The sequence below is a fragment of the Trachemys scripta genome, chromosome 1 (genome assembly GCF_013100865.1).
Source record: "Trachemys scripta elegans isolate TJP31775 chromosome 1, CAS_Tse_1.0, whole genome shotgun sequence".
Classification (NCBI taxonomy): Eukaryota; Metazoa; Chordata; order Testudines; family Emydidae; genus Trachemys; species Trachemys scripta.
This window is the reverse complement of record NC_048298.1, coordinates 137,339,194-137,352,497: the sequence shown is the minus strand read 5'-3', so window position 1 is coordinate 137,352,497 and position 13,304 is coordinate 137,339,194. Positions and strand designations below refer to the sequence as shown.

General features: G+C 46.0%; 1 protein-coding gene across 2 annotated transcripts in view; it reads right to left on the bottom strand.

The window, feature by feature from the left end:
* Window positions 1-13,304, bottom strand: part of LOC117885296 (ephrin type-B receptor 5) — a 142,014-nt gene that overhangs the window by 32,046 nt on the left and 96,664 nt on the right. For both annotated transcript variants that reach the window (XM_034786589.1, XM_034786590.1), the window contains 2 exons: window positions 3,889-4,044; window positions 984-1,322 (listed from right to left, as the gene is read on the bottom strand). In XM_034786589.1, coding sequence (XP_034642480.1) covers window positions 984-1,322; window positions 3,889-4,044 — 495 coding nt within the window. The remainder of the gene's footprint in view (window positions 1-983; window positions 1,323-3,888; window positions 4,045-13,304) is intronic.

Here is a 13,304-nt window from a genome sequence, read left to right as displayed (position 1 = left end):
GCAGCAAGTCTAAACCCCCCTTGCCAGTAATGAGTAGATTAGACTGCCATCTGCCCCAGTGAGTGGGGGTTAGATGATGACTCACAGTAGCTACAGAGGCAAGATGGGGATAGAGGGTTGGGGGCTCCCCCTGAGTGGGAAGACCCAGATTGTGGATTACTGCTGGGGGCAGACCCCTGATGTAGAGGGGCACCGGCATCCAGAGGGACATGGGGGGCCAGCGGCAGGTGAGACACTGGCCTGCAGAGGGAGCTCCAGGCTGGAAGAGCTAATTCCCAGGACGACCAGCAGGAGGTGTTGTGCTGGTGAGCTGTCTCTCCACTACAGACCCCGTAGTGAACTTGCTGTTTCCCAAGCCCATGCTTGAGAGTCCACATTACACTGTAAACCTGAGTTTTCAACTGCTAGACCCTGGTTGCACAGCCATACTGCACTACACAGACCTTCTCACTCATGGCTATGGCTTGACTGCATCCACATTGCAATATGACACACTTTGGATCCAAGTCTTAGCGGGACTTGGGCTCTGGCCCCTCTGCCCCCACCCCAGAAGGGTCCTGAGTGCTTGCTGACCCAAGTCAGACTGATTTGTATGTGGATGAAAGTGGTGCTTGGGCTCAAACCTGAGTGAGAACTCAGGCTTAGTGTACAGTTTAGACATACACTTAGTTCTAGTCATGATACTTCCAGGATTGCACCCCTCTCATTATTATTATTATTTTATTATAACAAAAATTTAGATGGCAGTCATCAGTGTAATATCTGGGCACCCTGTAAAAGGCAAATACCATTTCCCATCCACAGGGAAATAACATCCCAGGATCATTCTTTAGCACCTTGGCACTGAAGGTTAGAAACAACGGAACTTTGGCCAGTAGAAGCCAAACAACTCAGAGCCATGCCTGCTACAAGGCACGGAATGTGAAGGAAGGAATGAGAGAAAGCAATAGGAGGGATTGGAGTCAGATGAAAAGGCTCCTCACCTGACTGGCTGGTGCTGACGTTGATGGCTGCATATTGGGGTGCCTCTGGGCTCAGCTCAGTCACCAGGTTGACGGCCTGGATCTCGAATGTGTACTGCACACGGGCCAGCAGATTGGAGACCTGCACACGACTCTCTGTTAGCCCCACCTGGCGTGGCTCAAACTGGACGCTGTCCCCACAGCGCACGCAGGGCCCCGGAGACCCCGTTGGGCACACCTTGCAGATGATATTAAAGAAGACATCCTTGCGGCCACCCAGGTCCTTGGGTAAGCGCCAGGTCAGGAGCACATTGGAGCCAATGATCTCGTAGCTAACATCCCGGGGGGCGGATGGAGTGCCTACAAAAGAGGAAAATGACATATTAAAAGCCTACAAAAGAATGACAGAGAAAGAAAGAAGAGGAAAGAGAATAAGAGGACAAGTTCTTTATTTCTCTCATGCTCTCATTCTTCTGCAAAAAATGTTTCAGCTATTTCCTAGGAGGCGGCTAGGGACAAATACGTTGTTTTGTCCCTATTAAAATTTTATTTTCTTTCAAGATCTCTATCACCCCCACGCTTTGGAGCAGGGACTTGAAATTTGGCAAGGGGGGTGGCTTTTTGTCAGAGATGAGCTTTGTGGTGTTATCATAAAAAGCCATCCAATTTATGAGCCTTTTTAAAATCTCAGTATGCACATGTTCAGTGGAGACTTGTTACAATCTGGTAGCTAAATTCTCTGAATGTTCTGTCTGCACTGAGCATGCTCTAGCAAAGGGCTCCATGTGTCCCCTTTTGTTTTTCCATTTTCCCCCAAAATCAATAGGGTTCTGGACACTGATGCTTAGAAAATTCCCTGAAATTTTGAAATTGATTCGATGTGGCATTCACAAATTATCACTTTACAGACGAATAGACAAACAGAGAAGTGCCTGCAAAATGAGTGTAGGCTTCATAAACTGGCCAATGTTCATGCACTATTTTTTTGCAAAGGACCCCCGCCTCATTCAGTGCACAGGATAGACATCCACTGGATATGAATCACGGTGGAGTACTGAAGGAATCTGTCTGTAGGACCACTGCCTCATTTGTTGCAAAAGCTGGAAGGTGTGCAATGAATGATGCAAGGGACTGCAAGAAGAGAAAGGATCATCTCATGTTTAAAACAGGTGAATGCTTCCCTGGAAAACTGGATTCTAACCCTGTCTCTGTCACACAGTTCCTGGGTGACGCTGGGCAAGTCACTTAAACCAAATTTTTCACAGGTGGTCACTAACTGTGTGTTCCTCATTTTTTTGGGTGCCCAACTTGAGATCCACGGATCTGAATTGGAGAAGTGCTGAGCACTCACAGCTGCTATAGGTACAAAGAAAATGGGTTATACTTACAGGATAGGAGATTCTATCCTGTGAAGTGGTAATTCCAAGATTTGGGCGTCATGGTGGATAAACAGCTGAACATGAGCTCTTAGTGTAATGCTGTAGCCAAGAGGGCTAATGCAAACTTTGGATGAATAAACAGGCCAATCTCAAGTAGGAGTAGAAAGGTTATATTACCTCTGTATTTGGCACTGGTGTGACCACTACTGGAATACTGTGTCCAGTTCTGGTGTCCACAATTCAAAAAGGATGTTGATAAATTGGAGAGTGTTCAAAGAAAACCCATGAGAATGATTAAAGGATTAGAAAACACTTATTATAGTGATAGACTCAAGGAGCTCAACCTATTTAGATTAACAGAGAAGGTTAAGAGATGACTTGATTTCAGGCTATAAGTACCTATATGGGGAACAAATATTTAATAATGAGCTGTTCAATCTAGCAGAGAAAGGTATAACAAATCCAGTAGCTGGAAGTTGAAGCTAGACAAATTCAGACTGGAAAAGAATGCATAACTTTTTAACAGCAAGAGTAATTAACCATTGGAACAATTTACCAAAGATCATGGTGGATTCTCCATCACTGACCATTTTTAAATCAATGTTAGATGTTTTTCTAAATGATATGCTCTAGGAATTATTTTTTGGGGAAGTTCTACATCCTGAGTTATACAGGAAGTCAGTCTAGAGGATCACAATGGACCCTCCTGGCCTTGGAATCTATGAACTGAAGACAATGGGAGTTGTACTTCAACATATAAAGTGCCAGATCATACTAAGTACTCTGAAAAACCAGGTCCTAGATATCTCAAATTGGGAAACCAAATTTAATGGACACTTTTGACTTGAATCTCTCTGTGCCTCAGCCCCTTATCTGTAAAATGGGGATAATACTCCCTCTCCTCGCAGGGGTATTATGAAGATAAATTCATGAATGTTTGTGAAGCATTCAGATACTGTAGTGATGAGCACCAGAAAAAAACTACGAGGAAATTAATATTTCTGTCTTCCAAGGAGAGTTTCAGTAGTGTATAGTAAATATGATCTGGCGCTACTCATTGTACAATGAGGATAAAACAACATATTAAGTAACTGCTCATTCAGTGAGCACTGTCCATCCTGTGCAATTAATGAGGCAGGGGTCCTTACAAAAATATACTATGTGATCATGTAATTAAAGACTGTATCATAATGCATACACACAAGGAGGCTGAATTAAGGTTGCATGGGCAAATTGAATTCTGACATTTTCTAATTTCTGAGAGCTGATTTTGCAACATTAATGTTCTTTTAATGCAGGTTTTTGTATCTACTATATTGAGAATTGTATATAATATATGGGATTAATGAAATGTCTTCAAATACATTTGGTGGGTAGACACACCCTATAGTGGATTAGAAGTGATGCCCCCCAGATTCCTGCAGGGGAAAAGAGTGAAGAGAAATTATTCTCTCTTTCTCAGGGGCTCTTAGAGGCAGTGACTCAGATTCCCCTGAATTATTGGCCATCCCTCTTGCTCCCTTCACACACTCTACCCAAACACTTACCAGTGCAGGGGGTGTCAGATGTGTCCGAAGCAGAGCGGTAGTATCGGCTTTGGCAGGCACATTCGCTGGAGCCTGGCACTGGAGCGTGGCTGTGGGCGGGGCAGAGTCTGCAGGTGGCATCTCCCACATATGCTTTAAAGGAACCAGTGGGACAGGCTATGGGAAAGAAAACAGTGACAGATGAAAAGGGGGAACCAATTACTCCAGATCCCAGAAGGAACACATTCTCCTTCAGGCTGAGACCACACTGCTGCTGGGAGAATCCTGTACTAACCGGCTGTGCAGTTTGTCACCCCACGGCAGGTCAGGCATTACCTCCTTTGAGCTGGGATATATGCCATTTCTCATCCCCACTAATGACTGAGACTGCCATTAAAGTTGAAGTGGCGGTAGCAGGCCTCCCATCTCAATGTGATTTCTTAAACCTCTCTTGAAATCCCCAATCTGGAACGGACTAGGAGCTTCAAGGTGGATTCATTTGTGGATGGTTCAGAGAAAGGGTTTTATTATCTGAAATAGATTTGACTTCTATTACTGGCCAACGAGCATTAGCAATGGAGATGGCTAAGAGAGTAACACTGAAACTAGCATGGAAATCTACCACATAGGAACACAAGCTGAGTAAAGAGTGCAATACAGCAAAACCAACCCCCTATTTATAATATGACAGCAGGTTCTAGGATGCCATGTGGCAATGCAGGGCTCATGTGCTGAGTCACCCACATGTCAGGTGCTAAAGCCCTATTTCTGCTGACTCATGCTAGCAGGTGGGTCTTTCTAGGTCCAGTTCAGAATAAAACCGGTTCGAGTTTCCCTCTGAGGCAAAGGAAAATCCAATGAACAGCCACATTCAGGAGAAAGCTTAGTCTGAGGTTTCTGTTTGGTTGTTGTTATTTAAGTTCACAATCAAGTAAATTCCCAGGAAGGAGGTAAGCTTGGACCAGACATAACGCATGTACCTTACGTTAGGAGTAGGGTGAGAATGCTGTCTTATTCCACTATCATGAAGAATCTCCCTGATGGGTTTCCATGAGCAAAACAACTCGGGGGGGAGGAAAGCAGGACCAGGAGAAATAAAATGTGATAGATGGAGGGGGAGCTGTGTGTGTGGAGGGAATATACATACAGCCGTACATATCAAAAAGTGTAAATCATGCACCGGAAGTGGACATATTGCATGGAATAACAATAATAAATAACCTTAGGAATGGCTTGGAGTATTGAGGGAACCCCAGCTCCCATCTCCACTGAAAATTATTGCTCGGAATTATTTACAACCCATGTAGTCACTGAGATGTGTAAGGAGTGACTACTGCAGCATGATTATTCACAAAGATGTCACTCTGTAAAAATGACATCGTGGCACGATTGAATGTGCTTCAGTTTACAAGATTTCTTTTTCCCTAACTGCCAGCCCTGGAAATTCTACCTGGTCTTCGAGATTCAGTTGGTTCGTTTCTGGCTCATATATCATTCTCCACTTTGTTTCCTCTACTGGAATGTAGTCAGCAATCCAGCTGATGTGTAAGACAGAAGAAAATGCAGCTTACTTTCATAGATTTTAAGGCCAGAAGGGACCACTGTGACCATCTAGTCTGACCTCCTGTACACCACAGGCCATAGAATTTCACCCAGTGATTCCTGCATCAAGCTCATAACTTCTGGTTGCGCTAGAGTGTATCTTTTAGAAAGATAATTAATTTTCATGTAAAGGTTTCAAGTGATAAACAATCCACCACATCCCATGGTAAACTGTTCCAATGGTTAATTATGCTCACTTAAAATTTCTGCCTTATTCCTAGTCTAGTTTTTGTCTCTAGCCATTGGATCTGGTTATACCTTTGTCTGTTAAAGAGCCCTCTAACTAGCAGAAATCTTCTTCCCACGTAAGCACTTATGGACCATGATCAGGTAACCTCTTAACGTTCTTTGATAAACTAAATAGACTGAGCTTTAGTCTCTCACTGAAAGGCCAGTTTCCCTGACCCAAAACCATTCTTGTAACTCTTTTCTGAACTTTTTCCTGCTGTTCAAACACCCTTTTGAATCATGGACCCCAGAACTGGATGTTGTATTCCGGAAATGGTCTTGCCAATGTTGTATACAGAGGTAATACCACCTCCTGGCTCCTACTAAATATTCCCCTGCTTATATATCTTAATATTCTGTATTCAATATACAGTATGGGCCCTATGTACACAGGAAAAAAAGAACAGTGCTACATTCTTGTTCAGGAAGAAGCAGGTTGCAGGCAAGGCTGACATATGCAGCATGTACACACAAACCCACTTAAGAGCCTTCTGTGTCACACTTTGCTTAGAAATTCAGTTAAATGTTATGGTGTAGCCAAGGCCTCTGTGTTCTTGGTTTAGACCACAGAATACATGTAAACCATCTACTGAGAATTTCAGGAGAAAATAAGATTCTCCCTGGGCTAGTTCCAGCTGTGGAAAAGGACACTGAAATGGTTTCATGCCCTGAGACTATGGAAATTCCAGAAGTAGCTGGCACTAACACAATGGCAAGGGAAATTGCAAGAAAAATCACTAATGACTAATCATTGTCCTATTGCACCACCCAAGAAAGTATTGCTGGCATCTCTGCATAAACTGGGGGTAAAACAAAACAATTTGCTCACTGCTCAGAATCCACCAGAAATGTTACCTAACACCAACTCATTAAGGTCTCCACAGAATAGATGTATAAATGGTTAGCCTAGTAAAAACACATTCCCAGCCACAGGACAGAACAAGCCCCTGAATGAGCTTGCATGGTTAAGGTCAAAGCAATCCACCTTTCCTATGATAAGACTAGGTAGGTCATATATATGAGTAGAGTAATGAAGGAATACATTTAGATCAGTTTTGGATGTCTTCTAGTTATAATTCTAATTGTAATACTACTTAATACAGGAAGTGCCATTTGCACCACAACTATCCAGAATCCTGAACAGGAAGTTGGATGTGTACAATTCAAACAGTGTAAATAAAGCTTAGTGGATTGCTAGTGGCAAACTTAATGGTCTCTGTCTTTCCTTACAAATAACATTGTCTTTATTGTTCCACCTGTTTTTATTGCAAGAACAGCCAGGATTGATGGCAGGTGCATCTATAAAAGAGGGGGGGGGGGGATAAATTAAGTCACATGGGATACAGTACACCAGATGTAATTCTATGTTGACTTCCAGCATCTTACTCACCCACTAGATGTCTCTATGTGCTATACAAAGTTCTAGGCAGAGTGTGGTTCCTTGCAAGTAAGGGAGACAACGCTGGAACACAAGCTCTGTGGAAGTCTATTTGTTTGTTCTCAAATTACAGCCATGTTCTTTAATATGCACTTCCTGTTTAAAAAGGCCTGTTTTTTCACATATCATGACACCAGAACTCACTGACCTCTCAGACTTTATCTACTTTTTCCCTCCCTGAATAATCTTTTACACAATCTCAACACTTGGTGTGAAAGCCTTTTTTTCTGCAGAGAAGAGTGTGAGGGGATTTGACAGCAGTCTTCAACTACCTGAAGCGGGGGGGGGGGCGGGGTCCCAAAAAGGATGGAGATAGGCTGTTCTCAGTGGTAGCAGATGACAGAACAAGGAGCAATGGTCTCAAGTTGCAGTGGTGGAGGTCTAGGTTGGATATTAGGAAACACTATTTCACTAGGAGGGTGGTGAAGCACTGGAATGGGTTACCTAGGGAGGTGGTGGATTCTCCATCCTTAGAGGTTTTTAAGGCCGGCTTGACAAAGCCCTGGCTGGGATGATTTAGTTGCTGTTGGTCCTGCTTTGAGCAGGGGGTTGGACTAGTCCTCCTGAGGTCTCTTCCAACTTTATTCTTCCATGATTCTATATTTAACTCTGTTTATTATTTGAGAAACTTCAAGGACATACACAAAATAAAATTACATTATTGTATAATGAACGTGTCAAGGTTAGTTATGAGCACCAGGAGCTCTATTGGATGGAATCAGAAATGTTCAACTATACATCAAATAGAATGTTAGTTAGTTAGTTAGTTAGTTATTAAAGTTCAAGAAGTGAAGAACATGGGCTTTGGAGTAGGAGGTTCTGAGTTAAATCTCTGTCAGTGCTATGAAATTCTGAGTGGTCTAGTGTGTGGAATAATGACAACCTTGACATCCTAGAGTTGGACATGGATTTGTTACAATATTTATGAAAGTGACAAATTCATTTATTTAGTAATTGATGAGTTGCCAACAGCCATCAGTATCTGTTGAACTCTGATCAAGAATAAAACTAGTGGGTGACATCATGCCCTTGCAAGGCCTCAATCTAACAGTAACATTTTTCATATGAAGTGGAAACTGCCTCTACCCCTAAGCAAAGCATGGATCAGCAGTGTCAGAGATCTGTATACCCATTGCAGCTGCTTAAACTGGGAAAACGGGATTCCCCTACAATCTTGACACCAGCAATGAAGATCATGGATCTTCAGTGTTTCTCTGTGTCTGGTAATCTTTCTTTTTTTGTGAGGACTGTTCCATGTGGCTGCTCTGCAGCTTTAAGAAACAGAAGACAGTGGAGTGTGAACAATGGCCCTTAATCTTCACTTAGTTACACTTTCCCACCAATATAACTCCATGGACCTCAGTGCAGTGACACTGATGTCTCAGGCCTGGTATCTGGAAGCACTCACTGTGATGGCCAATTTGTTTCTTTGTACAAAATAATATTTGTTACAGACTGTTGGTTCAGCAGCCGCATTGTCAGCCACAGTTAGAGAAATGGGGGCCAGGAATGGGCAGAAGATGGGCCAGAGGCAGACTGGGAGAACAGTACATTATAATAGTCTCCCAGAGCTAGGTTGACCAGGTATTCGGTTTTCAACCAGAACACCCGGTCGAAAAGAGATCCTGGTGGGCCATTCACTGTCCGGTTGGAGCTGCCACGCAGCAGGGCTGGAGGCTCCCTGCTTAGCCTCCACGCTGTGCGGCTCCCGGGAAGCAGCCGGCATGTCCCCCCTCCAGCGCCTACTTGTAGGGGCAGCCAGGGAGGCTCCACGCACTGCCCCTGCCCCAAGTGCCACCCCCGCAGCTCCCATTGGCGAGGAGCTGCTTGAGGTAAGCACCACCTGAAGCCTGGATGCCCCACGCCCCAACCCCCTGCCCCAGCCCTGATCCCCTTCCCACCCTCCAAACCTCTCAATCCCAGCTCAGAGCACCCTTCTGCATCCCAAACTCCTCATCCTCAGCCCCACCCCAGAGCCCGCACCCCCAGACAGGGCCCTCAACCCCTCTTGCACCCCAGCTCCCTGAGCCAGCCAGGTGAAAATGAGTGAATGAGTGAAGTTGGGGAGAGCGAGCAACAGAGGGGCAGGGGATGGAGTGGTGATGGGGGGCTAGGAGAAGGGGTGGAGCATGGGGGGGGCCTTGGAAGAGGGGCAGGGCAGGGGGTGTTCAGCTTTGTGTGAGTAGAAAGTTGGCAACCCTACCCAAAGCTCCATTTACTCATGATACAAAATCCCATGCCACTACACAGTACATTGTGCAAATCTTCAGACTATGATTGTCACTCTCCTTTGTGTTAACTTTGAGCAGCAGTCCACTAGTTAACAAGGCTGCACTTAAATGCATGTGCAGGCTGTAGACATTAACACCCCTTTATAATGAAAAGGGGCAGTCCATACCTCTCAGAACCTTTTCTTCCGGCTGCCAGCAGGCTTTGATTGACATCACTGCATTGATTACACATGATTCTTGCTTGCAATGTTATCTTCACAACCATAAAGGCCAGACTCTTTTTTTTTTTTTTTTTTTTAATGAAAGCTTACAGATTCTGGCATACAATATGGCAGCCACCCCAGGGAAAAGGACCCTCTTACTAAACCACCTCAATTTGCCCCCTGGACAGCAGGCCCCTGATTTGTGTGTAATCAGTAACTACTGTTTGTTCTCAGGTGTGTTTGGAAGGGGCCAGAGAAGGTCCAGAAGGAGCAGCAATCCTCTCTCCAGACCATGTTTGTACAGCAATAAACAGAGTTTAAAAGAGGCTGAAGGGGAATGCTATGAGGAGCAGCAGGTGAAGTGAAATGCAAAGAGCCCGTTTTTTAGCCTAGGTGGAAAGCTCTGTTTGGTCTCCTGGAATTCCTTGGGGAGAGATCATCATCCACCCTAGGATTTACTATAGCACTCATGGCCACAGAATATAAGCACTTCCCAGCAATGACCGTACTTAGCACCTTTTACCCTTGGAGCTCAAAATGCTTTAGAAAGGTGGGCTAAGTACGATCATTTCTACTTTACAAATGTGGGAAGTGAAGCACGGAAGGTAAGTGACTTGACTAATGTCACACACCAGATTAGTGTCTGAGCTTCCTGACTCCTAGGCCGGTCGTCCACACACTGAACTAAGCTGTGTCCCATAGACAAGCAATATAGGTTCTTGCCTTGCACACACAGACCCTGGGGAGTGTGTTTGTGTGTCATTTGTTGAAGATTTTGTACCTACTTTGTAGATAATAAATTCAAGGGTATACTACTCAGAGATCCTGACAATATTGGTTACTTGTGCCCTTCACTATTAAGCCAAATCCCAGGGAAAAGGGAACATTGTCACATGAGACAGTTTTGTTACATCCTTCTTTTGTATTGTCTTGTTTAACATATAAGCAGGGTGATGGCTGATGTAATCTGCCGTGGCCTGGCTCACTGAATATATTACACACATGCAGGCCCCTTCCCACCTGCAATTTCTTCTCAAACCAGGGGCAAACTAAAACGTCAAGTCACAGGCAAACTCCCGTTGGTTCTGGCAGCCACTCTGACTGCCAGGTGCAGGAGGGAAGCTAGAAGGGAGGGATCTTTGCCTCCAGGCAGTGTCTGATTTCAGAACTGATCAGTGAAGCGGAGGTGAAATGATGAGGGACATTGTCCCCTCTGGGCGAGGCACCTGGGAAATAGGTTTGAAGCAGAAATAGTGAAGGCCACACCAAAAAAAAAAAAAATCTGTGTGGACAGAGACCCAACCATTCATCTTAGCCCCAAGGACAGAGGCAGCAATTCAAGAGCTATGGAGTTGACAGAGAAAGGAATCCTGAGCACCACTGGGAGAGGGCTCTAGCCTATTTTTTAATTATTCAGTGGGACAAAATAATCATTACATTGTCCTGCATGAAACTAGGGGCTCATGCCGGGATTTCCAGGAGGGATGGGGGCAGAGCCAGCTGGAAGGGGATCACACTGGCTGGATACCTCATTTCTATGCCTCTGGGATTCCTACTCTCCTATTGCCAGTCAAGAGGAAAAATAGCAACATGAAATCATACTGCAGGCAAAGCTGATTTGTGGAGATTAAATGTGATTCACAGATGTTCAATCTTCCCCCACCTTCCTAATGAAAAAATAATTGGAGAAAAATCACCATGACCTAAAATTTCTAGGTACTTACATTTTTCATTTTCAACCTTAGTCAAAGGGGCTGGATTGACAGCACTAGAGACAAATGGCCTCTGTATCCACAGAGCAGGTTCACCGTGGGCAGGGGCAGCAGCAGGGGAATTCCTGCCTCCCCGCCCATACTGCCCCCAACCCCTGCTCACCTGCTCTTGGAGAGACTCCCTTAAGGGGGGAAGGGAGGGAGACCAGGCTCCAGTAAAGAGGGTCATGGAGGTGGTTATTTGTGATATGGACATCTATCTCTCTATGACACTGACTGAGAACTACCAACTCATTTCACACAGGAGCCCTCAGATGGGAACAATATTTGGTCACTGCCAACCTAAATAGTGTTTTCACAAGCATTTCCCCTCCCCCGTCTCTCGATGAACAGGATGGCAAGGGTTAAGTCTGAGAGAGCTAGAAGACAAACTCGACTGGCATCTGAATATTTAAAAGCCCATCTCCTTCTGCTCCAGCAGTCACAGCGAGCCCAGGGGCTGACATTCCACACAAACAGCCCAGCCCTGCCTGTTCAATGGCCCACTGCAGGATCCCACATCCCCCCCCCCCCCCCGTCACAGCCTGATCAGATCTTCCATGTCTCATGCTACCCTAAGAGTAAGCTTAATTCTCCTCTCCCCGTGGAGGAATAACCAAGGGTCCATGCTCTTTCCCCCTGCGTTGTGACCCTGAGCAGTTTCTGTTAGTGAACACTACTCACCTGGGACAGTCATGGAGGAAATCCCACCCTGATCCTCCCCCCGCCATCTGGTATATACACACGTGCCTTTAGTCTGACTCCACTGCAAGTTCAACCAGCCACAGAAAATACCTACCTGTACCAGTCAACTCCTACCACCCTGCTCAGCGGGGACAGCGCAGCCTGATCAGCTGCATGGTCCCAACACCCTGGAAGAAAGCATGAGTGGAGCCCTCCTCAATTCCTGGTACTCAATGGCAGCACAGAGGGCTGGAGCCACAGTGCCTCAGGGGGCAGAGAGTGCTGCCTCTTCCCATTAAGTCAAGGGCAGCACTAGAGGAGAAGGCACAGTCAGGAAACGCACAAGTGCCTCCCTTTCTGTCGGCCTCGGTCTGCTCATGTCTGTTGGCATTGTGTCAGAATGCCAGTACGGCTCAGCTGGGCACTGCTCAGGCTTGGAGACACTGACCCATTTTCCCCGCTCCTCCTCCCCTCCCGCTTGTGCCTATCTTTCGGAATGAGTTCCGATGGGGAGGCTGGAGCACCCCGCCACTGACTTGTATCAATGACAAGTTTGGGGAATGGTGGCAGAGGGTATGGAGGGAGCAGGGAAGGGACAGCACCAGCACAAAAGGAGACAGGCTCGGCAGAGGGAAGGCGAGAGAAAAAAACGAAACACAGGAACAGAGAGAAAGGCAATGATACAAAGCCAGACACACAGAGCAAGGGGGAGAGGATGCAGGGAGAGATAGACCAACAAAGGCAGAGCCAGCCATACAGACAGGCTTTCGGCAGCACCAGCAGTGGAGATTCTCAGACAAGAGGATACATATAGCACTCTTTGCTCAGATGTGATTTGGATGTCGGCTGCCCTGGGAGTTGGGGCGGTGTGTGTGCTGCAAGAACAGGGAACGTTCCCCCAAGCTGATGTGATGCACTTTCCCAGGGAAGGGGAACTCTGCATCTGTTTGGGGAAAATCTGCATGCTTCTTCCCCTTTGAAAGCTGGTGTCTTGGGCTGGTACCCAGGTCTAATGCAGCAGATGGGCCTGGGCGAGACCATGAGCATCCACTACAGGCTGGGACGGGGAGTGGGCCAGGTGCCAAGTCTCCAGTGCTACTTGAGCTGCGAATTAGATGGGATGCCAGTGAGAGAAAACAGGGAGAAAGGATTGAGAGCAGCACATCTGGGAAGTCGCTGCAGCTCCAGGACACCAGATGGATGGGGAGGGTGGCTTGAGTCTCTCGCGCACATGCACACACTTCCCCCTGCCTTCCTTTCAACATCACAAATAGCACAGGAGGCTTGGGCGACAGAGCAC